Genomic DNA, 27776 nt, shown 5'->3' on the forward strand with positions numbered 1-27776 from the left:
CAATAAAGCAAATTGAAAGAGAGAGAGAGAGAGAGAGAGAGAGAGAGAGAGCTCTCGGAAACGCACACACACACACACGGACGGAGCGGAGCCAGTTTCCTCTCGGTGCCGTTAACCGATTGTGCCAGATGCGCCAGAGCGCGCACCTCTGTGCCAGGCTCGCGCTCTGTGGGGAGATTTGTGTTATTCATCTTAACAGAGATGCTGAACAGAGGGATTAATGCACACATTCACACAGGCTACACACACACGAGCTACCCACAGACACACAGCTGAGGGGCCGGAGAAATGCGCATCTGGTGGCGTGCTCAACCTGGTCAGTGCGTGCTCGTGCAAGTTGGCAGCTCTCAAATATCCGACCTGTCTGTTTAGATTACAGATGCATTAGTCCAGTTCGAACTAATGAGGACCTCCCATTAGTTCGAACTCTCATTACTCCGATTGTCGGAACAATGGGAGTTCGAACTAATGGGAGGTCGAACTAATGGGAGGTCGGACCAATGGGTGGTCGGACCAGTGCCATGGACCCCACTTCTGTAACCCCAGAATAGGCAGACTTCAGATTGTTGCCCTCAGAGAGCTGCCTTTTCTCTAATTCATGACTAGTAGATAAAACATAGCTGTGGCAACAGTTATAACAACAGGTTTTGGGCCACATCTGGTCCTAGACATCTTCTCAGTAAACTGAACAGTATGTGAACCAGAAATACGTAGAAAACTCAGTTTTTTCCATTTTGTGTTTATTATGTTCAAGTATTATACCATCAATGGAAGTATATATTGCACTAAATTCAGTTAATATTAGTTTACATGTTCTATGCATTGATGTAAAATCATATTAAATAGATCACAATATTATATTTCTAACTCACTTCGACAAGACTAAACCGCTTACAGAAACAAAATGAAACCATGAAACAATATATATGTCTGAAAGTTAAAGAAGAGCCAATTCAAGCTTCTCTTTGTCCTTTTGAGCTCTTCAGACCTTACTATAATACACCGCCCATTCCTTTTTCGCCACCTCATGGGTGTGCCCGTTTACAAACCCATTTGCTGCTCCATCGGCCTCTCCATTCAGTTTACCATTCAATTCATCTATTTTCTCCTTTCTCAGTGCCAGAGCTGGTTTACAGGTGTGCCAGTTCCACAAAACTTTATTCATATCATCCTGGGCCCTGATGCCCAGGAGCTTTTCTTCATCACTTTTCTTCTTATCGTCGTCTTCATCGTCGTTCCCGTCTCTGCTGGAGCGACGGTGGTGGTAGCTGTGCATCTCCCCGCTGATGTTCTCAAAGTACTGTTGGATGCAAACCTTGGCAAAGCTCTTGGCGTGCTCCTTGCAGGTCTCGTCGAACATCTTGCGCTCGATGTCAATGTAGTGAGACCAGTACTTGGTCTTTAGAAAGGCGGCTTGAGTAAAGCACGGTCGGATAGCTCGGATCAGGAAGGCCGTGAAGGTCATCATGAGCAAAAACATCCATCCACATGCCTGTAAAACATAGACGATATCAAATATGTTGGTGTAGCAGATACAGTAAATCGTTTTGAGCACCCAGAGATAAATCTAGATAACAAAGAACTGGATTGAGAATCTGGTTAATCTTGACACCTTCAGCCTGTCTCACCAACACTCACATATGTGTTTTGTTTTGTGTTTGTGTTCACTGCAGGTACAAAAATAGTGGAAGTCAAGTAGTCCAATAGGCGATCTTAAGAAGCACATCTAGGAGCTTCCTGACAGTTTCATAGCTCATTAACAGAATCTGTACATCAATAGACTTTTCTAGAGACATTACTTTTAAGCCTGTATAATTGCCCTACGGCTGATCAAAGACCTAAATAACAGTGTGGGTGTTTTTGGATGGATTGAAATAGGTCCCAGTTCCATGAATAATAAATTTAGAGGCTTATCTATCCCTCTAATAAGCGAACAGGAAAGCTTCTGTGAGCTCAAAGTGCAAAGCTGGAGTCGGCTGGGGAGATTTAAGTTCACCACAGTTTTTGAGGAATAAAGCAAGGAAATTTAAACATGCCTAGTCATCATATCCTTGTTATGAAAAAGTGTCCCAACTTTTGGCCACACTTACTTTATATTTGATCTGCCTACCAAAGATTTAAATATTGATTAACTTTACATTACAAATGAAACGATATTTCTGTTTTGCGATTATATCATCCACCGATTTCATCACAGATTACCAGTGAGAACATGACCAGTGTCTTCAATGGGCTTTGTCATGTCATTTTGACATGTCATAGTAGGAGTTACTATAACATTAATGATGGCCCCAGCAAGTCATGACAGTGTGACAATGAGCCAGCATGCATCACATTAAAGGGATAGTTCGGATTTTTTGACATGAAGTTGTATGACATCCTCACCATCAGTGTCGTGCATCAGCAGTGACTTTCCCCCACTGCGTCCTGTGAGCCGAGGTCTGTCCCGCTGTTGTTGCTGAAGAAAGTAGTTACGGCTAGTTTGCGGGGCCACGAAGATAAAGCGTTTTGCTTCAAAAAACAATATCCGTTCAAAAGAGTAAAACATTTGCATCACAAAATCGTTTACGACAAAAAAGTCAGACCTCACGATCACCTGGCACTATTTCCCCTCCCTTCGTATCACTGCGCGCTTCCGCCTTTTGACACACAGCACCGCTCCGTCAGCTGTTTCACGGTGTTTACATGCTCGGATGGTAAACGTAAATATGTCTGACTACGAAACGAGTGATGAAGACATTCCTTTTACCACAGAGCCAAAGGGATATCTTTATGAACCCGAATACACAGACACCGAGCTTCGTCAAATGGAGTTAGAACGGGCAGAGAGAGAGGAGAGAGACAGAGAAGCGGTCCAAGCTGAAGTTGGACCTGTACAGACAGTACATAGTTGCTGACAATAATAATAACAGCCATCATATAAAAAGGCACCGTCTTTAGCTTGTAGATAGTTGTTCTTACCTGGGGTCGTGGCACAGCAGCGCTCTTCAAAACATGTTTCTTCCTCTTTCCTGGGCGTGTAGGAACATAATCGTCCTTGCTGAAGTGTGCACTACACACACGAAGCTTTTTCACCCTTGGCAGTCTCGCTTCAATGTTCAAGCCTATGGCAAGAAGCCAAAGTTGACTAACAGCAATGTCCGTGACAGGAAAGCGGTGAAATATATACGGCGACTTGGTGTGATCTTTGTTGTTGCAACCCGGATAATCGCAAATCCGCACCATTTTTATATATCCTCTTGTCTAATAATCTCGCTAGTACTCACGTTAGCTCTCACGTTAGCTCTCTCGCACATCCGAGCATGTAAACACCGTGAAACAGCTGACGGAGCAGTGCGGTGTGTCAACAGGCGGAAGCACGCAGTGATACGAAGGGAGGGGAAATAGTGCCAGGTGATCGTGAGGTCTGACTTTTTTGTCGTAAACGATTTTGTGATGCAAATGTTTTACTCCTTTGAACGGATATTGTTTTTTGAAGCAAAACGCTTTATCTTAGTGGCCCCGCAAACTAGCCGTAACTACTTTCTTCAGCAACAACAGCGGGACAGACCTCGGCTCACAGGACGCAGTGGGGGAAAAGTCAGTGCTGATGCACGACACTGATGGTGAGGATGTCATACAACTTCATGTCAAAAAATCCGAACTATCCCTTTAAAACTCTGAAACTGAAGCAGTTAAATGGAATTCGAGGTTAGATTTAATATTTTTTCCCACTTTTCCCACACTGACATGTCAAAATAAGATCCATTTGACACCAATGACAACTTGTCCACATTAAAGGGGCTTTTTATCTGCCATTTGTGAGCAGAGTGTAACATAACATGAAAAAAGGTACCTTCTCCGTCTCTCGTGGTTGATTATACAAGCCTGTGGAGGATTTGTATAAGTTTAATGCTGCTGGACTGGGGATTTCTTTATGAAGGACTCAGGCTGGTTTTTCCGTGACAGTCCCAAGGACGTCACTTTATGCACATTCCTCGTCTCAGTGCCTCTCTCTGCTATGCTAACAGAGAGCAACAGTAGCTAACCTTAGTTTAGAAATGGAGTCCGCTAACATAAACTAACGACCGGCTTCCAACACACACAGAAGTTCCACAGAGCCCCTTTAAGTGTTCTTGTTACCGTCTAAGTAAACAGTCTAGCCATGTTGTCAGGGTTAGCTAGCCTGCCTCACTGATCCCCGATTAAACTAACCATGCTAACTTATAGCTAAAAGCAGTAGCTTCTGTGTTATTCAACTGCTCAACCAACATCACTAGTGGCCATCTACCGACCATCAGTGATATCGGTGTCTGCACAGAGCCCAAAGGATAGTGAAAGACCACACCCGGCCCAGCCCCAGTCTGGCAAAAGATACAGAAGTATCCACTGTCATACCTTGAACCTTAAACTGATGTTTGGTCTTTAATTTTAAAGACAATAGGTGACAGTACTACTATCACCTATTGACCTCTAAGTTTAATACTAAAATCAGCTGGCTACCTGTGATATACACTTGATGTATCGGGATGCTGCCACTCTTATTTCCTGATGCTCAAATAGGTCTTTGCATGGAATCCTCGCCAGCAGTTTTATCTTCTCCGTCTCTGACATCCCCGTCACAAGACTGTAGTTCCCAAACCTGTCAATGTCCAAGTTGATGCTGAAAGCGCAGAGGAAGCTCTTCCCATCCATTAGAGTGACAGACACCCACACTGCAGGTGCTATCAAGGACCTCTGTGTGATTGAACAAAACATGTAGCGAAGGATCGTTGGGTCCTTCCTCCGTTTCCCTGTGGGTCTCTTCCACTCCTCTGCGAGCACCGACACGTTATTGTTCAATACAAAACCTAACATAAAGAACCATATAGGCGGTAGGATAAGCAGTCCAATCCCGTAGGTGTAGTTGTACTCTGGCATACAGGGGCAGCTGAACTCAAAGGCAGAGTACATCTGGGCACTAGCTAGTGCCATGATACCACAGATCCCATTCATGAAAGACTCCTGGTTGGATTGGAGGAACTGGAACATCATACGAAACTTATCCATCTTGGGAGTTGTTTTAGATCTTTGGGTCAGATGGAATTAAATCTGTGAAAAGACATACAGTAGTTCAATAAGTGAAAAAGTGTTATTAGTCACTCCATTAAATGCCCTCCCAGTGGACAAAATAAAATAAAGTGCCCTCTGTTCACGTTAAATATTTCACAACACTCTGCACTCCCCAATAAATGTGGTGCCCTTTTGTATTTTTCTTGCCCCTGCCCCTCACACATCCTGAGTCCACCACTGTCATCAGTTATAAATGTTGATAACTCGTTAATAAAGACTGCTTACAATAATCCAAGTAGATGTAGATGCCACTGTTTTCAGGAAGTTTGGAGACTCAACAGCCAGAGAAATTTTTCATAACCTGGATATTCAAAAACTGTTCTAATGAAGGGTTTATTACTGTTCTATAAAGCATTAGTAAATTAGTTATTAACATTATTAAGGCCACTGAAAACACTTTTAAAGGGGTACCTTAATAAAAAGGAGTAAAATCTAATATGCTCACAGTAAACATTGTGAACTTTTCTAAAGCTTTTATGCAGGAATATCTTCAGTTTTATAACGAGATCACAAAGGCATGTGAGGCATCCATAGATTTTGATCAGGAATCAACATCGCACAAACACACACACACTTACCTATTGTCTTCAGAGTGGATGAACGAAAGCAGAGGAAAAACTCATATGATGACAGTGTCCACAGTAAATAACTTGTAGTTCTTCAAAAAGTTTGGAGGCATTTTAGCTCGGACCGACTGAAAGGTGTTTCTCGAACTCTCTGAGGTGATGTTCAAACCTGACCACATCATCTGTCATCATGCCCCTCCCTTTGCAGGTGTTTAGCGTGATGTAACAAAAGATTCTCAGTCAACACACTCTTACTCTCAAAAGTAAACCTGCTACATTACTTGGAAAACACTGAGAATACACTCCTTTCAAAATTCATGTTAATGTTTTTTCTTACTTGTATGGACGTATGGTCGTGTTAACTCTACCTCCTGGATGAAGTGTTGTTCAGCTGTAGCCAGAACAATCCAGACATGCAAAAATGGACTCAAACCATTCAAATTTGTGTGGCTTTGGCTGAAAAATTTGGTTGTTACCTAAGAGATGTTTGTTGATTCTGTTTCCACTTGTTTAATCAGGACCAAATAAATCAAGGGACAATTGATTACCACAGGAAAAATATCATAATTGTTAGTTATTTCTTAACTGTATTTCCCTCAGCCCTTTGAACTCCACTGCAGCCGCTGAGTGAGGCCGACCTCGACAAACCAGTTAGAAGGCCACAAGAGGATAAAAGGCAGAGTTTACTCTACTATTGATACTCGCCATAGACCATTTTCCACACATAGTTTTTAACAATAGCGTGTGGTCTAATGTTTGATCCTACATAATGTAATATAGTGAATTCATACAATCATTTTAACTGTGTGTGATTCATTAACTGAGTCAAGGTTCATTTCTGACTATTCCGAATATGCAGTTACACTTACAGGAAGTCTGTGCTATCTGTGTTCGTCTGTGTATTGCACAGGAAAGTGTCACAGCAGAGCATATGGGCAGGGTGTGCAGGAAATAAGTCACCAAAGACAACCTACAACCACTTCTAAAATAGGAAGAGCTGAGCCTGTGCAAGGTTATGGTCTCTTGCTTCCTCCTTTGTACCTACTCACACATTACCGGAACATCGCAGTATTGAAATAACTGATAACATCTTTCGGTGAGTATTTCTGTTTTTTTTTATTTTATGTTTTGTGCAGTAACAAATGCTGTTTGATAAAGAATGTAATCACAGATTAGAGAGGATGCTGCCAGGCCATCGAGGAAGTCGCTTCTCTCTTACTTGCGTTGCATCGTTGTGAAATTTGCCAGCAGAAACATTTCCCATTGAGCGTTTTACATACAATTGCATTGACTTTATGCAATCTTGTGTATTTACATGTTTCATATAACACTAATGCACTTTTTAAAAACACTGAAATTAATTGCAACAATTCTTTGTGCTGTTCGATTTATTCACACACAGGACTGACGATGCATGATACTCTGGTGCGAGTGTTTGTGGTGGCTCTGAGTCTTCTTACATATCCGAGGGATGAGCCTGGTGTTGAGGAATGGGATGATATCACCACAGTGGGCATGCAAAAGCATGAAGAAAGGCTGCTGAGAGGAGGAGATAAACCGCCCCACCAAATGGCACCTGTTAGTGAGGAAATGACACATACTGACAAGAAAGAGCCTCTTGATGACTCACAAAACATCCCTGAGGAACAAAATCAGTCTGATCAACATGTAACTGACAAAGATAAAATGTCAGTTTTAGAAGATGTGACTGTCACCAAAGAAGAGGAAGACAGTGCCGATCAGAAATTACCAGAAGGGGGTCATGTTAATGCAAATTTGGATCAAAGTCAGTCCCAAAACTCTAAAAGTGCAGCTGAGACAGCTCTGAAGACTTCACAAATTGAACATGAGCAAAAGAGAGAGGACGTCCAGATCGATGGTTCTGATGGTGACCCAAGCAGATCCCAAGAGGAACAAGATAAACCTGAGCACAAGGAAGTGTTCAACTCCAAAGAACAAGAATCTCCGGTGTCACATCTTCACACTAAGACATCAGAAAATGAAACCTCAGAGAAGACAGTCGCTGACTGGGAGAGAGATTACCTCTGGTACATATGGAACACGTTCTCCATCATTTCCATGATACGCTTGTTTCGGAAATTCCTCGAGAAAAAATCCCGGATTACAAAAGAAGAAACCACGTCATTCCCCGTGACCTGCACCGCTGCTGAAGTGCCGCTACCAGACAGCGACACTCTGCAGCGATTTCATTCCAGATGTGTCCAAGTCTCCTCCGATAAGAAGTGGAGGGAGGATGAGTTTTTGGAGGGGTTTGCAAACGATCTATTGGATGCCATGAGGACTGTCACTAATAGAAATGGCGGTATGGTGATTGAGGACTTTGAGATGAAGGATGTGTGTGATATCATCATCCCCTTCAGCCCACCTGATCCATATAGCTTTCAGTGCCTGCTCTGGAACAACCAGGCGAGTGACCTGCTGCTAGATATGCAAGTCTGTGGTCAAATTAAACTGGTGGAGAATAAAAGAGTCCAAAATGGCTGCCCATGTCAGTCTACTGATGCAGATGATATGGTTTGCCTGCTGCACTGCTCGACTGAGAAAGTAACGACGAAAACTGCTGCTGTTCGTGATGGCCTGCTTTGCACGAAGAACTCCCCGTTCCTGTCAAAATCGCAGGTTACCAGATGGTTTCAGAGCACCATCAAACAAGCCTGGGCACTCATTTCACACAAGTACGAGTTTGAGCTGAACATTCGCTACATCGATGCTCCAGGTGCTCTGGTAGTTCGTTTCAGATCAGGGAAGAAGATTAGCTTCAGTATGAATCCTGTGGTTAAAACCAACACTGATGCTCATTTCTTCATTACTCCTTGCTCCCCAAACAACTTGGATACTTCCTGGGCGCTCTCCCTGACCAACTATGAAGATCGCTTCTTGGAGCACATCTCCAAACACCTGCCCGATAACTCATGCCACATTCAAACTCTTGAGATTGCACATTTCCTTCACAAGAGACAAACGGCACTGTCAGGAAGTAGTGCCATCAAGTATTTTCATTTCAAAACTGCTCTCATGCATCTGCTTTTGACCAAAGACCACTCACAGTGGAAACCCAACTATGTGGCTTGTAGGCTACGAGACTTGCTGGACTTCATGGAGAAAAGCCTCAAGAAGAAGCTCCTGCACCATGTTCTTATTGGGAACCCAGTAGCTCAGAGGGTTATTGAACTCCCTGCTGCATTTACTCAAGCGAAGAGTGTGAATCTCTTCCATCCCCTTGTGGTACACAACTGCATCTACAGAAATGCTGTGATGCATTTCCAGGAAATGCTTCGAAATGCACACATGCTGATACGCGATTATGTTGATCAGTATTGACAGTGCCAAGTGTTTCAGTCAAGGCTTTAAAGAATTAAGGGTACAGTTAAAAACTAGGTTTAATCCCTTTACTCAAGAGTGATGAATAAGTTGTCTATTCATGAAGAAATTACATTACACAAAGGAAATAAAGTTTGAGAAAAGGACTTTATTTAAAAATTGACATGACAATTCAGTAATCATTCTCCCAGTGGTCTAGAAATCCTTCATGCTCAGCCATGTCGGGGTCCTCCATACTGAATGTGTCAGCGTCAAGGGATTTCATCCGTGGATCGACCTCCACATATCCATTCTGGCTGCTCAAGTCAACTTTCCAAGAGTGGCTGGAGATCATAGTTCTTGAAGCTGTTGGAGTAGAAAATGAGAATTTGGTCATTTGTGGACAAGTAGCTTTAAGTAAGGAGTCAATTTAGCGATTGAGATTTTGCAAGCTGGCCCATTTGTAAAATAAGGGATTTGAATGAGTGCTGCCTGTACATGAGTGCAAAATGCTTCTTTAAGTGACTGATGCCAAGTGTTCTGTGCCAATTTGAGGATCAGCCTCAGTATTACAAGTTTTGTTGGGATCCCTTCTGTAATGTGTGAACACAAAAGGAGAAACTTACCCTTAGGCTGTGCTGAGGTGCAGGTGGAGTCACAGCAGGCGCACACAGCGTCATCACCATACAGCTCCTTCCACCTAAACCACACACACACGTTATCAGGTCTTGAAATGCCATCTGGCAAATTTGGCAATAGACAAAAATACAATAAAGACAGCAGGTGGCAATACTCAATACAATGGTGTGTTAACAAAAGCAGACTTTAAACCTTTCATCCTACATGACCTTTAAAAAGAAAGCTCCACCACCTGTGGATGTTTACTTCAGCCAGAGTCTACTCACTTTTTGGTAGTTGCATCATAACTGCAGGCCTTTGAGCTCTGAGTTGGAGTAAGATTCCCCATAGAGATCTCACAGTGCATGAAGAGCTCCTGAAAAGAGACATCAGGTTTCAGTGTTAACATTAATTCTCTGAGACAGTATAGATCTGTACCACTTTCTCTTGACAGTACCTGCGATGAAGCTGAGGAAGCCGTGTCCTTGAAAATCAGAGAGCCCACGCTGAATTTCTGGACCATCTTTGAGGCACCCATGAGGAACTTTGACTGGACGGTCACCTTGCCATCAATCATGCAGCTGCATTGAGAGAACATGCATGTTTATCATCTCAAACCACCAACTGACATGAGCATTTTAAGCTAAAACATTTTACACCTTACCCCTGGTTGTCAATGATTGTGTATTTAGGATTTGAAGTAGAGTCTTGGGAGGCTGTCATGAAGCACTTGTTGATGTACATCCTTTGACCTCCAGAAGTGTCTGCTCCCTTAGCCTGAAAGTACATCGGCTGGCCCAAGGTGTAAGTTTTGGTTCCTGTGATTTCATTACCCGATGCTGTGGCAAAGTGAGGGATGTCGGTCACAGAACTATTGTGCATACAAGTGCGTGCACTTGCCATTTAAGTGAATAGTCTCAAAACCCAGTGAAAAGTGTGGAAATGTTTGATCCTTGTCCGAGTATGCAGTAATGAATCCCTGAGAACAGGCAACACTGTACACCTATAAATGATTAACAGCTCACGCTATGGTGGCATTAAACTGAATAAAAAAAAAAAACTAACATTTGTCTTGAGCATTTAATTAATTTTGAATGTTCCCATTACTGTGCATTTAGCAATGTAGTCCCTTTATCAAGAGCTTTGTCAGTTTCCTTCCCCTCATATGTAGACTCCTTAGTGGAGTGAGGAAAAAGGATGTGCCTTGTTGGAGGAATTTCCCCAAATTCCCTGCACATTTAAAAAAAACAGTGCAATATGTAAGACTTTGTTGAACACAGAAAGTGAGGAAACGGTTATGTCAAAGATGTTTTTGTACTGTGTTGCAGAGATATCTATTGAAATTAGCATGCTAACCAGCTAGCCCTTGTCTACTTTGTGGCGTTGAATAGCTGCCCAGTTAACTCACTAATGGCAGCTATTGTTAGCAGTTACTCTGGTGGTATGCTGCCCCATCATGTGTTTTGAGTATGAATTCGACAGGTGGCCAATTCTTACATATTGCAACTTTAAGAATTAATAAATCAAATATAACCTCAGTAGTTTCTTGCCTTTTGTCAACATTTTAAGTGGTTTAATTTAGATATCTGCATTCCAAAGTTATGACTTAAGACATTGTTAAGAGGCTTGTTCCCATCTACAAACTATTTTTCCCCTCCAATCAGAAAAGCTTGAAGAGGAAAAGCTTTGTGTTTATAACACCAGCCAACAGCTTTGCATGTAAAGAATGCTGGCTACGTGAACAGGAACAGGAGTCACAATTTAAAAAACAAAAACAAACTTACCATCTTGAGGAGTGATTGTAAAGCTACTTTTTGGTTGGAGCATTTTGCGAATTGTGCCTCCCTGCAGGCTGGAATAATAACCAACTTGAAAGGAGTGGAAAAACCTGCAACAGCCAAGTGAAAAGTCATATTAACACAAAATTGGAACAGCGAGCAGATTTTCTAGACCAGTATGAATGTGTTGCTAAATCATGTGCATCACAAAATCCTCAAGTAAATGCTTGGAGGTAAGGGACAGTCAATCATAACCTAAAACAAATCTTATACAATCAGGCCAAAACTACATAAAATCTTACCTGGGAAATTTACACTGCAAGGGGATGTCAAATGACATTTGCCTTATGACTGGACCAGGTGGCTTGTAGTAGAGCACATTGCGAATGGACAGATCATCCACATTACTCTGGAACAAACATTTCCATGTTGGTTGCAGTTTGTGAAAATGAAGCACAAAATGGTAATTATTGAAAAGATAATTACATGAAGACAACTTTACCAACCTCTTTCTTGAATCCACAGTCTTTTGTCAGAAGGTACAGAAAGTAGTAATGGTCTTTGGTGCCTTGGTTAACAGGACAGCTGCCTAGTTTCAAGTATTTGTATGAATCCCTAGTCTTAAAGACTTCTTTCCTGACTCTTACGTACATTCTGTCAACATGGCACAGGACTTCAATCAGTTTTGGTCTGGGTTTGGCAGCAGTTGTACTAGGAGCGGCAGTAGCTCCAAGTAACATATCGGTGATCGAGGAAGGGAGGGGTCTGGCACCCTTTTCTGGCTTGAACAACTCTTTCTGGATTTTGGAGGCTGAGACAATTACAGACTCGGGAACCTTCTTCGCTTCAGGTACTGGCGTTTCACTACGTGCCGCGCTCCTCCAGAATTTGGGTTCAGGCGCAGGGGCCCGCTTCATTTCTTCACCGATCACTGTCTCCATTCTCTCCCACTCCAACTTAGGATCTACATACCTGGGTCCACTTCTGAACTGATAACTATAGGCATAACAAAACAATAATAGTAAAAACCCAGCACAGTTCAGCTCCATTTTCACTCCAGCAGTTGCCTCCCACCGGCGCTGGCACCTCACCTAAACAGGTTAAATATGATAGTAGTGTCTCACCTGGCTTTTGTACTCTGCACTTGGCAGAATTCCCACAGCTGCTGCAAATGCCAATCATGAAAAACCAATGAGAGGTGACCAATAATAATCAAGCTTAAAGGGATGTACCCTTTTCTCAATCTGGCAAACACCAGTGTGGGATTGTGAAGCACATCATAACGTGACATTTCCTTACCAAGTCCAATTCAATGGTATATTGTGGAAAATTAATTCTATTTATTTAATAGTTAGGGTTGACTTTTTTCCTTCCATGGTGAGGGAGCAGTAGATTTCTCTCCAAATGTCATTTAACGTGTATCATACATAGAATAAGGGCAAAAACCAAACCAAGGCATCGTTAATATTAAATATAAAAAATAAATAGAGTACCTTTTATTAGTATTACATATAAAATAAATCTGGACATGAAATCACAGTAAAGTTTTAAAAAATGTAGGATTGCAAGAGGCATAGTTATCTTACAAAAACTTGACAAATGAATTTCAGAAGCAGGTTTATTTTTATGTACATGTTTCCTGAGAGGCTACTCATTAGGCTTAGAGTGTATATATAATTTCCTAAGTCAAAATAATAAAATCATTTGGATTTTGGACACCTGGGCCGATAGATATTTAAAGTGAAATAAGTAAATGAACAATACTTTGCAAGACAATATTATGCGTTTCTTTTATTTTTTTAAATCATACCCGGATGTGACGCAGCCAATGATGTCAAGACCAGGAAGTGCCAACACAGTCCACTTGGCTAGACGTTGTGCTCGGAAGCTGAATATCCCTCGTTGGTTTTATTTTGTCTAAACAAAGTGCAACAATCGTACTGGACTCGGTAGAGTATCGTTTCATGTTGGACTAAACGGCCTTTTTCCTGCCGTGTATCATCCGTCTGTGCTAGAATGCGTTATCGTTTGTGGTAGCTAGCTAGCTAACAAGCTAACAGCTAACTAGTTAAGGTTGTTTTGATTATTAATGTGAACAATAACGTTACATCGACGGCGTCTGGAGCAAGCTGCCAGTGCAAACGTTTACTAGAAGGATCTGTTCGACGTAGTCCACTCGATACAGGAAATTATTTTAGGTGTTAGACGTGACGGAGGACAGAGTTGATGTAAATCGTGGGCAGTGCACCAGCTAGCTGCGTTAGTTAACGTCGCCTACCTTCAGCTACCACTCCTGGGGACCGTCTGGTTTGTCCCTTGCCCCGAGTTGTGGACGTCTGGCGAGCTTAGAAAGCTCTCTGTGAACCGGATCCAATGCGTGGGATGATGGGGACCCAGAGTAGTCCTGTCAAGAGTTACGATTATCTCTTAAAATTTCTTTTGGTGGGAGACAGTGATGTCGGAAAGGGAGAAATCTTGGAAAGTTTGCAGGACGGATCAGTAGAATCTCCATATGCCTACAGCAGTGGTGAGTATCTATCTCTGCTTTCGTTCAGATATCGTAATTAATTTAAAACCCTAGAATGACAAACATTAAGTAACTTTGTGTGTATTGTGTGTGTGTGATCTCAGGGATTGATTACAAGACCACCACAATTCTGCTGGATGGGAGAAGAGTGAAATTAGAATTATGGTAAGTGTTTTTGGCAATGATTATCATGTTAGTTGTGGCTGTGGTCATGATCACACCCACAGCATGCTGGGCGACCTACGTGCTTACGTGTATGTCTTCAACAGGGACACATCAGGGCAAGGCAGATTCTGCACCATCTTCAGGTCTTACTCTCGTGGAGCACAGGTGAGGCCTTGAAGAGCATTTCTGAACTCCTTCATTTTTGTGCTGCTGCGTTTACATGTCAACATGTCTGGTTTTCATTCCACAGGGCATCCTGCTAGTGTATGACATCACGAACGGCTGGTCGTTTGATGGCATCGACCGCTGGATCCGGGAAATCGACGAGGTAATCCTGTTTAACCCATTTCTGGTTTGCAAAGAAATACAGGAAATGCATGGAAGGGGATGTATCCTGTGTCCCCTTCCACCACTGAGAAAGGCCATTGTCTGTTAGTCGGTACAACTTAGAACAAGAGATGCAGAACAGCTTTTAGAAATCAACAATATGGTTTGTTTCCATCAGCATGCCCCAGGTGTACCCAGGATTCTGGTGGGCAACCGGCTTCACCTGGCTTTCAAGCGGCAGGTGCCCACGGAGCAGGCGAGGGCTTATGCGGAAAAGAACAGCATGACTTTCTTTGAGGTCAGCCCGCTGTGCAACTTCAACGTCATCGAATCCTTCACCGAACTTTCACGCATTGTGCTGATGAGGCATGGGATGGAGAAGTTCTGGAGGCCCAACAGAGGTGAGCTTGTTATCCATTCCTGCATATTGATTCTGTCAGAGCAGGAGTGAATGTTTTTTTTCTATTGTAGAAAAAGGGTCAGTCCTCATGACAAAGCATTTTGGCAGAAAGTTGCACAATATTTAGGTTTTTTTAGGGCTGCAACTATAGATTATTTTCATTATTGATTAATCTGTCGATTAATTTCAAGTTAAATTGATTAATCATTTAGTCTTTTATAAGGTTAATATATAAAGGTTTTTCAATGGATAACTCTTATGAGTTTTTCTTGCGTCTAGTACTAGTCTGTCTGGATTGCTGCAATTAACGATTATTTTCATTATTGAATATTTTCGCGGTTAATAGTTTAATCTAAAAAATGTTGGAAAAGTTGGAAGTTAATTTTCTCTCAGTTGACTAAAAATGAATTGACTTATCGCTGCAGCTCTAGTTTTATTTGTCAAGATTTCGCCACGCAGATGCAGTGGACACAAATGAGATTGAATTTGTACTCTTCAAAACATTTTCCTGAAACACCGTTGAGAGTCTCACCAGCATTGAGATCAAGTACTAAATACTCTGTGTAACCCACCATTCTCTTCCACTAGTATTACTAGAACTTGTAAAAAGTAGTTGTGAGAATCATTCATGCAATCTCTGTGAATTATCTAGAGTAACCTGGACATTGTTATTGGAAGGACACACTGCTTTTAAGTGTAATTAAATGTGTATATCTATTGTTTGGTTAACATTTCAACATACTTGCCAAGTTTGAGAATCCACAAAATCCTTGCCAAAATAGCAACATATGAATAAAGCAAAAATAGAACAGATAACATACTAGAACTACCATGTTGCTAAAATCTATATTTAAATTTAATTTAAATTTAAAATCTATACATTTTTCTTTTTGATCTGTCAAGGATATAAGGCAGGTGTGTAAATTAAAGATATTTTCAACTTTGTTGTTGGAGAGCTTGAGAAGGGACAGAATAATAGATGAGGAAATCAAGTTTTCGTTATAAAGCTTAAATAGAACCAATCACCAGCTTAAAGGTGCTATTTGGAAGAAAAATACATTTTTCAGTCTCATTTCCAACTTGTCAAATACTGACACGGTGGGATTGCAGGTTGGGCTGGCCGCCTTCCCAATGAGTCAATGTTTGACGAAGAAGGAATGAGACTCAAAAATCAAGTTTTCTTACAAAGAGGACCTATAAATACAATTTAAATGTCTTTTTTCACGATGTTATTTCAAAGTGTATACATCTAATTCATCTAAAATGCATGTTTGATGCTTTCATAATGACAACACTTTTACTAATGTTAGGTTGGAGACCTGATCTACCTGTTGGGCCACAGACTTAACAAAATAACAGCTTGAGTTTACTTGAAACCAGCTATTAGTCCACTGTACATAAAATAAGCCCAGCAGAAACCTAAGATAGGTCCGACTATAGTTTTACTTTATATATTTAAAGGTGGAGTATGTAATAATTTGTCACCTGTTGAATTCATACTCCCAACAAATAGGGGCAGCATATCACCAGAGTAACTGCTAAGGGCTGCTAACTGTATTCTCATTTTACATCTATGATTATAGCTATTGTTAGCTTGTTAGCTTAATTAGCCATGTAGCGTGCTAGACGACCATGTGAATGTTGGTGTTTACACTACAAGCACAGGAGCTTTAGAACACTGGGGGAAAGGCATGCTAACTCCAGTAGATTTCTCTGAATCATAATACATAGCAGTCTTTGACATAAGTTAAAACTGTTATTTCATCACATTTTGTTGATCATTTTAGTAAATTTTTGAATGTTTTAAACTAAAATTCTGACATGACATCCTGTCTTAACATCCTTGTTCCCTTTTCTTGTCCCGCAGTCTTCAGCCTCCAAGATCTGTGCTGCCGATCGATTGTCTCCTGCACACCGGTGCACCTCATCGACAAGCTGCCCCTCCCCGTGGCCATCAAGTCCCACCTCAAGTCTTTCTCTATGGCCAACGGCATGAACGCAGTCATGATGCACGGACGCTCATACTCACTGGCCAACAGCACAGCTTCAGGCGGAGGCAGCGGCAGCGGCGGCAGCAAGGCCAACAGCCTCAAGCGCTCGAAGTCCTTCAGGCCTCCGCAGAGCCCTCCAAAGAACTCGTCGGTGTCCTCTAAGGGGAACTGTAAGATTTCATAGTGAAGGAGCGGACTACTGGCTGCCTCCAAAGGGCCACAGTGTTAAAGTTGTTGTTGCTCCCAAGAGGTCACGTGGGGCACAGAAGAACAAGGAGAGCTACCAGTAACGGATACAGCAGTGAACTTACATTGACCTTTGGGAACCGTCTTGAATGGTTTGGTTTGGTTTCTGTTCTCTTTGCGCTTGCTGGTGCCATCTTGTGGATATCCGTGTACCCGTTCTCTTTGCTACAGAGGCTCGCTGTGATCAAGTGGAACAAGATTTTCCTGGAACCAACAGATGTGAATCAAGGATTATCACTCGCCTGTTAACACTACAAATGAGTGGAGGGACATTATCTATCTTTTATGTGGAAAAGGATTGTTTATTGTATTTAAAGTTGGACTTGAAGTTGTAAATATTCTGTATGTGCTAGTTGTTTTGTCTGTGTTTGCTGATTGATCCTGGAGAGGTGCTTCTTCTGCTTGTTTTGTCTTGAATGTTTGTGCTTATTTGTGTGTCTTTTGTCCCTCGTCTGCCGTAGAAAAATTCCCATTGGGTGCTGAGCGGCTTATTAAAAACTCAAGATTAGTTATGTTTTCAATAAGACCGGCTTGAATTGAATGTCATGAGAAGAGTGGGGCTAGTTTACCAGACGGATGGAGCTGCAAAGATTCGTCAGCTAGTTTTTGCTGGTTGCAGTGTCTTAAACGTGAGGATTTGCTGCGTTTCTTTGTCATTTATGAGAGTAAATGAAGAGTCTTCAGGTTAGTTGGACAAAAGAAAACAATTTGAAGATGTCACTTTGAGAAATTTTCATGAGCATCTTTTTTTTTTAAACAATCTTTTGACATTTTTTTTAGACTAAACGATTAATCGTGAAAATGATTAAAAATGAAAACAATCATTAGTTGCAGCCCTACAGACACACTAGTAATTGACTCGAGGAAAAGTCACAAGAGTTATCCATTGAAAAACCATGTCGGTCTAGCACTTAATCTGTGAAACTGACCAGCCAAGTCGTCTCGTTGTGAAGACTTCCTGCGGTGCCCCTAAATTCCATCCCAAATGAATTCCCCCTCCATCATCAGTCATCGGCTTGGACATCTGTTGACTTCCTCGGCCCATTTTTTTCCCTTCCTTTACCTCTAATCTAATATCAGTTGAATCGTGGCTTTAACTGATTTAAACCGTCAACAACAGCGTGATCAATTTAAAGCTATTAACTCTTGGTGCAATTCAGAGATAGTGCTGGTGAGGAAACCTTGTACAAACATGGCGGTCCGCCTTCAGAATGTGCTGCAATAGAGTCTCTGTTCTTAACAGGAATTTGTAATCTCAGTGGACATTGTTGAGAGGAATATTTTAATTTGAATGCTTTTTGGATATGTTTAAGTATATGCTATGTACTTATGAATGTAAAACAATATTCATCTGCTACCTTCCTGTGGCCATGTGGTGGTAATATGTGGGTCTGTAAGAATCAGAGGTGGAAAGTCATATCTGCTACTGTAATATTTTTATTGTGGGTTGCTTCTTGTCTGAGTATTTGTACTTTTGCTGCTTAAGTTAAATCAACTTTCTTAAGAATGTGTGTACAATAGAAGGGTTATTCTGGACACTGCAAAGGTGTCAGATGACCGTGGAGACTTCAGAAAGGACACAGAAAGTCTTGTTTTTTTAAGCAAAGCTAACTCACGATATGGGTTTTTTAATGATTGAATAATCTACACAAATACATTTGTTTTGATATAAATTCTCAGTTTTCTTTCCACCTCTGATGAACATGTACTGTTTTTCCACTTTAAAGGGGCACTATGTCGTTTTGGAGAAGAAATTCAAACTCATAATTTTAATATTTACAATATTAATGAGGTAATAATACAACCTCAGAAATATTTATCTTTTCCATAACTGACTAAACAAGCTGTTCTCTGACGAAAATAAGGTCCCAGAACACTGTCTGAAGCTAGAAAGGTGGCAGGGTCCGCCACATATTAACAAAGTAAACCAGAATGAAGTTGTGTTGTCCTTTGAGGCAGTTATGAAAACTAAGTGAATTTGTTTATTAAGTCAAACAGATCTTTCTCTTTTGAATGAAATTTCTTGAAAACCACATGGTGCACCTTGAACATCCCCAGTGGCTGTGTGTCACCCAGGGCATAAACATACTGGTGAGATCAGTACAACAGAACTGTGGAGTGAACATTTAAAGAAGCACTCATTTGATACTGATTGTTGCTATCGGAGCTGTGTGTCTAAAAGGTTTGGATGTGGGATTAATTCTAATTTGTCTCCATTAAAAACAGTCACCCATCAAAATAAAGGGTAAAACTACAAGGCTGCTTTGCAATGATTTTTTTTTTTAATTCAAACATGTATCAAGGTCAGTGTGGGAATATTTTCTGTAGCCTTTGTCCAGTCCGGAGCCGCCGGTGCCTGAGTGCAATAAAACCGGGTGGGGGGAGGGTGCTGCTGAATTGATTAGCTCCTCTCTCGGTATTGGCCAGTTTTTGGATAACCGGGCACATCTCCGCGGCGCATGAATGCAGCGCGGTCAAAAGTCAGCCAAAGGTTGCAGGGTCACCTCCCATGAAAAGATGAGGGGTGCTGCTTCTCATCGCCTCGGAGCCGCGCCGGGACAAAGATGAAGACGCACGCTATTGAAAACGCGGCGCTTTACGCCTTCCCACCTGACCGTGGCATCTCTGAGCTCCGTGTGAATGAGGGACGGCGCTAAATTGACCGACGTCTAGACAAGCAGGACGTAAACAACATGTTTTGCAAGACGTGACGCGACACGCCCCGTGTTTGGGTTTCACGCTTTCCGCCTCGCTCTCCAGGAGACTCTTAACAGTTTGCTCCATGATCTGCGCAAGAAAACTCCAAACTCTTGTCTGTGTTGCGTAAAACTTCTGGAAGCACTCCACTGTGGCGCATGATGACAGTCTAACTAACAGCAAACAACTTCTCAGCGACGAGAAAACAGCTCATTACCTTATTTATGAATGACACCTCTATAAATTCTGTCTGGACTCATTTAACGCTGGATTTCTCACCGGAATGTGTGGCTCCGTGCGCACGGTTGTTGGGACAGCTTGCCACCAAGGCCCCACCGTTTCTTTGATGTTTTTACAATGTTTGTCCAGTTGCTTAGCGCATGGTGCTGCTTCATAAGAGTTTCAGACACTGGACGACCATGGGGGCGGTCAGAGGGGCTGCCCTTTCCACCTCCATTCACACTCTGAAAGGCTGATGTTGCGTCTTTCTCCCTCATTGTGCAGCTTCGTTCGCCTATTTCGCTGTTCGGGGACCTGAATGAGTTTGCCCTTTGTTTCAAGTTTATTTGGATTATCAAGGCGGATATTTCATGCATTTTTGAACGAGCTTCTGGGATATATTTTGCGTAATTTCAGCGTTTGGGAGCTCGCCTTGATCTTTAGGATTGCTGCAACTCTTCTTTTTGCGCACGGCAAACCGACTTCCACAATGTTTGCGCACAAAACCGGAGACCACCTTTAAAAAAATCGACAGTAGACTTATTCCGAATTTGAAGACCTAAAGGAGGAATGGATTTACTCGGTGCAACAGAGCAATAATGTATAAAATCTGTCTACAACTTTTGGAGAATAGATGCATAAAGGATCAAAGTTGGCACAATGCACCGAGCTCAAATAAGCCACTATTAGGATGGATGCGTGCGTATTTGTTGGTGCTCTTGGTTTGCGAAGTACCAGAACTTTCTTTGTGTGCGAGCGTGGCAGGACCCAAAGTCAAACACGAAGGATTTTGTCCCAACAAGCTGAATTCCAATCTGTGGGTTGATGCGCAAAGCACCTGCGAGAGGGAATGCAACGTCGATGAGGTGGAGTTATTTATGTTATCTTATGTTCATTTTGTGTTTTCCTCGTTTACATCTTCATTATCAATGATCTGTCTGTGTTGTGTCTGTGCAGGACTGTGCTGACTTTGAGAAATGCTGCACCAACGTGTGTGGCCTCAACAGCTGTGTGGCTGCACGTTTCTCTGATGGCACTCCTGCCCAGCCACATGGGCAGGGTGGAGGAAAAGAAGGTGATGCCCCTGCCTCCATCCCTACCTGTGAGGGCTTTATCTGCAGCCAACAGGGGGCGATCTGTGACATCTGGGACGGACAGCCCATCTGCAAGTGCCAGGACCGGTGTGAGAAAGAGCCTAACTTCACCTGTGCCTCAGATGGCCTCACCTACTTCAACCGCTGCTACATGGACGGAGAAGCCTGCATCCGAGGGGTGACGCTGACTGTGGTCACCTGCCGCTTCTACCTGGCCGGGCCCCACACCAGCCCGCTGCCTCAGGACACTACAGCCAACCCTACCCCCACTTCCTCCCAGGAGGACCCCATGCCCCCCACACTGTACTCCAACCCTCGCCACCAGTCGATATATGTGGGAGGCACCATTAACTTCCACTGTGACGTTATTGGAGTCCCCAGACCTGATGTGACATGGGAGAAACAGAGTGAGCGGCGGGAACGCCTGGTCATGAGGCCAGACCAGATGTACGGCAACGTGGTTATAACCAACATCGGTCAGCTTGTCATTTACAACGCCCAGGTGTGGGATACAGGTATCTACACCTGCATTGCACAGAATTCAGTTGGAGTTCTTCATGCGGACTACCCTCTGTCAGTCATCCGCCGGGCTGATGATGACTTCTCTGACGATCCTGAGATGCCCATGGGGCGGCCATTCTCACCAGCAGACTGCCTGGCTGAAGTGGACCAGAGAGTGTGCAGTGGTGAGCGCCACGTGGACTGGTATTACGACAGCAAGCTGGGCTCCTGCATGGCCTTCAGCAACGGTGGATGTGACGACAGCCGCAATCGATTTGAGACTTATGAGGAGTGCAAGGCCTCCTGTCAGAGAGAGGGGATGGGCGTCTGTGCTCTGCCGGCTGTCCAGGGCCCCTGCAAAATTTGGGAGCCACGTTGGGCCTGGAATTCCATCATGAAGCAGTGCCAAGCCTTTGCCTATGGTGGCTGCCATGGGAACGCCAACAGCTTCCACACCAAGAAGGAGTGTGAGGCGAACTGCCCACAACCCAAAAGAAAACCTTGTAAGACCTGTCGGGTGAAGGGGAAAATGGTGCCCAGCTTATGCCGGAGTGACTTTGCTATTGTGGGGCGGCTGACAGAGCTGGTGGAGGATCTGGACTCTGGGTTAGCCCGTTTTAGCTTGGAGGAGGTCCTAAGAGATGAAAAGATGGGCTTGATTTTCTTTAATACCAAACACCTAGAGGTGACTATCGCCAAGATAGACTGGAGCTGTCCCTGTCCCAACATCACCATGGAGGAAAACCCTTTACTAGTGATGGGTGTGGTGCAGGACGGCATGGCCATCATCCAATCGGACAGCTATGTCAGAGCCATAACTGAACGCAGACTCAAGAAGCTACGTGATGTTGTGAATAAGAAGTCCTGCAAGGAATCGTAAAAGCCCAAGGACTCAGACTTGGTCGACCACAGATGGTCTGTGGTCACCTTTACCTTTAGCACTGAAGACACGCATCAGAACTGCAGCAAGAAAAGCGGATATTTAATAACTCTTTAAATCGACAGACAAAACGTGTGTTAAATACCTTATGTTCATAAAGTTATGAGAGTTAATTTGTATGTACAATATATGTTCATTGCAACAAAGGTTATCCTACATTCCAGGTGTGTTGAGTATATTAAAGGATAAGTTCACCCAAAAATAGAAATTCAGTTATAAAGATATCCACATGCAGATGGAAAGGAGGGTAAAGTTTAGTAGTCGACAAAACATTTCTGGAAAATTCACAGCAAAACAGTGTCGCAGCACTCTCCTAGACAGCTGAAGTAGATGGGGACTTGTTTACAATGTTAAAAAAAACTAAAAAAAAAACAAACATAAAATTGCTCCATACAGCTCGTTCGGTATAATCCAAGTCTCCAGAAGCCCTGAGATCCCAAATTGATTTGAAGACATTATTTACACCCTTGACATAGGCGTATGTGTATCTACTTCAAACCAGATGATCGCTAACACTTTTAACTTAGCAGCTACAGTGAAGATTTTGTCTTAAAAAGAGTGTAAATAAGGTCTTTTCAAATCCATTTGGGATCTCAGGGCTCTCCAGACACTTGGATTACAACGGAGGAGGTGTATGGAGCCATTTTAGTTTTTTTTTCAGTTGTTTTTTAATGTTTTAAAACAAGACCCCATCTACTTCAGTTGTTTAAGAGAAGGCCGTTTTGCTGTAAAGCTCCAGAAATGTTTATGGACTACGAAACTTTACCCCACTATCCATCAGCATCAGGGTTGAACAGATAATGACTGAGCTTTCATTTTTGGGTGAACTTTTCCTTTGACATCAGTTCTGATGCTCCTTTAAAATTAGTTTAAATACAGATATTCTTTCTTTTGAAACGTCCTCTGTAAGCTTGTATTCTGAAAAACAGTAGCCAGGGTAGCAGACACACGCTTATCAACTTAAAAATTCCTAGTTTGTGATGCTAAAGATATCTTTACCTATACCTGCAGTATATAGCCTCTATATTGTGTTTTTTCTGTTTTATTTTAGTATGTTTATTTTGTATCATATTCCTGACAGTAGTTATAGGAGTTTTTTTTTATAGGCTTCCTTTAGTTGTTATATCTGATTTCAAGATCTAATGTACAGCACGTCTCCCACTGCAAAGCACTTCTGCTAACTTAGTATTAACAACTCTGCAAACTGAATAAATTAATTAAAAGAGTAGGTGGCTGTATCAAGGTAAACATAGTACGAAGACAACATGTAAGTGAGCCTTTTTAATTTTACTCAAGTGTGCAATAAAGAAGAATACAGTATATAATAGATGACATTAATTCAGTTATGATCAATAAAATTTCATCTATGTCATTGTGTGTTACAATATGGGGAAAAGATTCTTAAACAGTTCTGGAAAATTTGGCAACGTATCTGAGCTTCAAGTGTAAGTTAAGGCTTGTCGACCATCCTGCTCCGGAGCAACAGGATACTTTACACCAAACTCTCCTTCCTGAACAGGAGACACTTGTTGTTTGCTGGCATGTCCATCTAGCAAAGAAAACATTTGAAATCACACATAAGTCAAGAGATTTTTAATCTTTTTAAAAGTTGTGTTAAATGAGCTGTTCACTTACTATCTTCTCCAGGAATAAACCATTTCTTTGTGCTATAGAACTGAGGAGGGAGATATCCCTGAGTCCCCACTCTGGATTCCTGTAAGAATAAAGAATATAGTGTTTATGTCTCCAACATTCGCTTCAGCATTATTTATTGTATGGATGACAAAAACAAATGAACCTTCATGATTATGTTTACATCGCTGCTCTCTCTTACTATATCTGACGATGAATAAATATCTTTTAAATAAAATTCATGATTGCCCATGTTTTTGACAATAAAAGACTGCAACCACTGAAAAACTTTCAGATCAGTATTAACTGCCTTGAAACATTGAATGGAGGGTTATAAAGGCCAAAACTAAATACATAATTATATAATGAAAAAATAGCTTGCTTACATAAATGAATACATCTATAATTTAATGCTTAATAAATTATATAATTATTATGTAATAAAACTAATAATTTAATAAATAATTATTTCATTTAATGCTTGAATCCCACCATAAACAAATAAATAAATCACAACTTAAATCACAAATTCAATACATACATTTTATTTTTGTATTTATTTAATTCCATATTCATGCTTTTGTATATCTATTTATTCATTCATTCATTTATTTATTTAATTAGTAATTTAATTAAGCATACTATCATTTATCCATAGTGTAGTGTAACCTTCTGCAGCAAGATAAATCTGTTTCATCCATCAGTAGTCAGGAGGCGAGTTAAAGCCTTTGGTGAATGAACAGATCTGGTTTTTGATGGATTTATTTCGCTGCAGCAAGTTACACTAAGAATAAATGAAAGATATATAAAATAATAAAATCATAATTAGATAAATAAATGTGTGAATAAATTAAAGGATAAATATAGAAATGTTTATATATCAATATTTATGTTGATAGATAACTAAAATCAACATTCATATATTTCATGTCTATTCATTTCAAGTCTGGCACTTGCAACCCTCCATAGAACTGAAAAGGATTCATAAAACACCAAACACTTCACCTCTGCCGTAGGCTGTAGTCAAAGTCAATATTACTTTGGGGTGAGATCTGACCGTTGACTGCATAGGGCTGAGGGTAACGACAGAAGATGTTATGAAGCATTATACAGTCACACTCGCATATTTAGATATTTGATAACAACATGTCATTAATGTGGTATGTGCATGTTTATGACAGTGTTTTTTTTTACTCACCCCGTATGTCAATAGAAGACCTTGCGGCTTCAGCACAGCTCCAGCCCCTCTGAATAAACCCTAGAAGAAACATAGTGATGTCTTAATAATGAAGTGGTGGGAGTTAAGTGGCAGAAGTGAGCACAACTCCAGCAGCCCTTTTTGTTCTTGGTCAAACAGGGCTGCTGGAGCAGAGGGTAATGAATCAAAAATATCATACTGTATACACTCTGGGAGCATACACAGCAGTATATACTGAACACCAGGACCAGTCAATAGATCACTCACTGTACAAAACTTAAAGCCAGACCGTTAACATTATGAAATAAAAAAACACCTTTTGTGGCTCCAGAGGAAGCTTCATTTTATCTAATAAATTGCCTCCAATGATATCATTCAGTGGCCAAGTTGCATTGTGGGAAATGTAGGCGCCAGGTTTTGAAAAGCAGTCCAATGGTGTAGCATGGCACACATATAACAGTGATGGACTCATTATGGACAGTTTGAAAACAAATTATTAAAGTTAATTCAGCAAAACCAGAGATATTGCCATTTTTATTCCACGCATTCTCCTTCCTTTTTTTTTAATAACCTGGAGCCTACATTACCCACAATGCAACTTAGCTCCTGAGTGACATCACTGGAGACAATTTGACAGATGACATCCAGCTTCCTCTGGGGCACAAAAGGCTCGATACTACTTTTATTCAAATATGCAGTTGTTGTCCTCGAGATCTGTAAAACACATTTTAAAGGTGCAATATGGAAAATCTGCTGTATCTGCTGTTAGCTCGTTAGCTCAGTAAGCCGTGCAGCTAGCAGTCCAGAGTGGGAGCTTGGGGAACCGAGGGAGTTTTGGTGTTTGTACTGCCAGCACAGGACAGGTCGGGGCTTGCTGGTTAGCATGCTAACTTCAATAGATATCTCTATTGTCATAATGTCAAAACTGTTATTTCTTCACATTCTGTTAATGATTTTGGTTAATTTCTGAATGTTTTAAACTAAAATCTTACATACTGCACCTTTAATGTGTAAAATTGGTAGATTTACACTTTAAATAATAAAGCAAACTTAAAAAAATGTCTTGCTAATGGCATTGGGGGCTGCCTCTTTTAGAGATTTAAACCTGATCAGGGCTGGAATTAACCCACGTGGGGGGCTAAAAACAAAAATGAGCGGTGGGCCCCTCATTAGTAGTTAGTTTGTGGTGAGTTCACTTATTACAAATCTGTTCAGAATATTGCACCATGTAAAAACAATATAAACCAAAATAAATGCCTTGAAGCCTGATGTTACATAAGGACCCATCTGATGATTAGGTAATGATGCAGGTACTGATGAGGCCTGACACATTTCAGTTTATATTAACTGGTGCATACAGCATTCAAAAAATGTGCTATTATCAAATTACCACAAATGAAGTGTCACACATAAACCAGACACTTTGCCAGTTGGTAATCCAAATTTGGCCCCTTAGATCCTCAGGTTAGGTCGGACCAATGACAACACTGTGAGAATAAAAGCATCTCTAAACTCAGCAGTCCTACCTCTGTGCAAGCAAACGGAGAAATGTGGATCATGTTAATGTTGACCACCAGATCCAGGCTCTCTGGCTGGATCCCTCCCCAGTACTGATGGGGCAGAGAAGCATCCAGGTGGATGGCAGGCATCACATTGTGCAGCTGGTAGTGAGCTCTGTACGCTTCTATACTGAGAATGGGAACAAAAGACATTATTGTTAATGCAGGGACCCTCCAACAAAACACACAGCACAGTATACCTGTCTTGCATCAGTTGTATTAAAATGTCTACCGTAATACCTGAGCGGAGAGAGTGGCCATTGCTTTTTCTCAAGTTTACTACGCAGTAATGAATCGACAGCGTAAATACAGAAGTATGAGCTGTTTCTGAGGCACACCGGCGATGAGAACTGTTACTTACTGGTACACACAACCTGTATTTACCTGAGTAGAGACTGGCGGTCATACTCTGAGGGCTGCCAGGTAATATTCCGCAGGGCCTGAGCGAAGTGTGTGACATGCTGCCCGGTGCCGGAGGAGATCTCCAGCGCCTGCAGGTGTCTCCCGGTGTTCACAGTCTCCCGGAGCACCGCCAGGATGGGCTCCTTGTTCCTCTCCGCAGCGGCGGCGCTCAGCATCTTGCCAAACCCCGGGTAGAACTGCCGAGTTATGCGGTACAGTGTACGAGTCCACTCCAGTACAGCTGAGTAACGTCAGTCCAGATTGAATAACTCCACACCACCCACGAATTTTGTTTTTCGGCTGGAAATGGTCCGCTTCCGGATTACGTCATGTGACTCACCTGGCAACCAATGAGAACAGTGGGCGGGGCCAGGCTCTCTGCACCGTTATAAAAGAATGACACTGCAAATAGATCTTCTACATAGAGGGTTCCTTTAATGAAGGGACAAGAGCAGTCAGCTACACATCCTGTTTTACAAGATTTACAGCTTCTCACACAATAAT

The 27776-nt window shown here is 41.9% G+C and overlaps 6 protein-coding genes across 6 annotated transcripts; 3 read left to right on the forward strand and 3 right to left on the reverse strand.

Moving 5' to 3' along the window:
- Window positions 1-982: 982 nt before the first annotated feature.
- Window positions 983-5028, reverse strand: calhm1b (calcium homeostasis modulator 1b). Its single transcript, XM_073477057.1, has 2 exons — window positions 4483-5028; window positions 983-1492 (listed from the first exon to the last, which is right to left on the reverse strand). Exons 1-2 carry the CDS (start codon window positions 5026-5028, stop codon window positions 983-985), a joined length of 1056 nt encoding a protein of 351 aa, XP_073333158.1.
- Window positions 5029-6638: 1610 nt separating this feature from the next.
- LOC141001920 (inositol 1,4,5-trisphosphate receptor-interacting protein) lies at window positions 6639-10640 on the forward strand. Its single transcript, XM_073473087.1, has 2 exons — window positions 6639-6753; window positions 7060-10640. Exon 2 carries the CDS (start codon window positions 7068-7070, stop codon window positions 8997-8999), a length of 1932 nt encoding a protein of 643 aa, XP_073329188.1. The 5' UTR covers window positions 6639-6753; window positions 7060-7067; the 3' UTR covers window positions 9000-10640.
- Window positions 9128-12473, reverse strand: zp3c (zona pellucida glycoprotein 3c). Its single transcript, XM_073473098.1, has 8 exons — window positions 11881-12473; window positions 11677-11783; window positions 11381-11484; window positions 10261-10435; window positions 10054-10177; window positions 9884-9972; window positions 9605-9678; window positions 9128-9344 (listed from the first exon to the last, which is right to left on the reverse strand). Exons 1-8 carry the CDS (start codon window positions 12421-12423, stop codon window positions 9172-9174), a joined length of 1389 nt encoding a protein of 462 aa, XP_073329199.1. The 5' UTR covers window positions 12424-12473; the 3' UTR covers window positions 9128-9171.
- Window positions 12474-13216: 743 nt separating this feature from the next.
- On the forward strand, window positions 13217-19287 carry LOC141001941 (ras-related protein Rab-40C-like). The gene is made up of 6 exons (XM_073473109.1): window positions 13217-13901; window positions 14006-14066; window positions 14171-14231; window positions 14317-14394; window positions 14572-14794; window positions 16661-19287. Exons 1-6 carry the CDS (start codon window positions 13748-13750, stop codon window positions 16966-16968), a joined length of 885 nt encoding a protein of 294 aa, XP_073329210.1. The 5' UTR covers window positions 13217-13747; the 3' UTR covers window positions 16969-19287.
- Window positions 19288-20545: 1258 nt separating this feature from the next.
- Window positions 20546-22421, forward strand: wfikkn1 (WAP, follistatin/kazal, immunoglobulin, kunitz and netrin domain containing 1). The gene is made up of 2 exons (XM_073470214.1): window positions 20546-20812; window positions 20904-22421. Exons 1-2 carry the CDS (start codon window positions 20546-20548, stop codon window positions 22419-22421), a joined length of 1785 nt encoding a protein of 594 aa, XP_073326315.1.
- Window positions 22422-23747: 1326 nt separating this feature from the next.
- mettl26 (methyltransferase like 26) lies at window positions 23748-27575 on the reverse strand. Its single transcript, XM_073464731.1, has 6 exons — window positions 27255-27575; window positions 26838-27000; window positions 25312-25371; window positions 25119-25186; window positions 24117-24195; window positions 23748-24030 (listed from the first exon to the last, which is right to left on the reverse strand). The coding sequence occupies exons 1-6, from the start codon at window positions 27446-27448 to the stop codon at window positions 23974-23976; spliced, it is 621 nt and encodes a 206-aa protein (XP_073320832.1). The 5' UTR covers window positions 27449-27575; the 3' UTR covers window positions 23748-23973.
- Between the last annotated feature and the right edge of the window lie 201 nt (window positions 27576-27776).

The sequence above is a fragment of the Pagrus major genome, chromosome 1 (assembly GCF_040436345.1).
Source record: "Pagrus major chromosome 1, Pma_NU_1.0".
Lineage (NCBI taxonomy): Eukaryota > Metazoa > Chordata > Actinopteri > Spariformes > Sparidae > Pagrus > Pagrus major.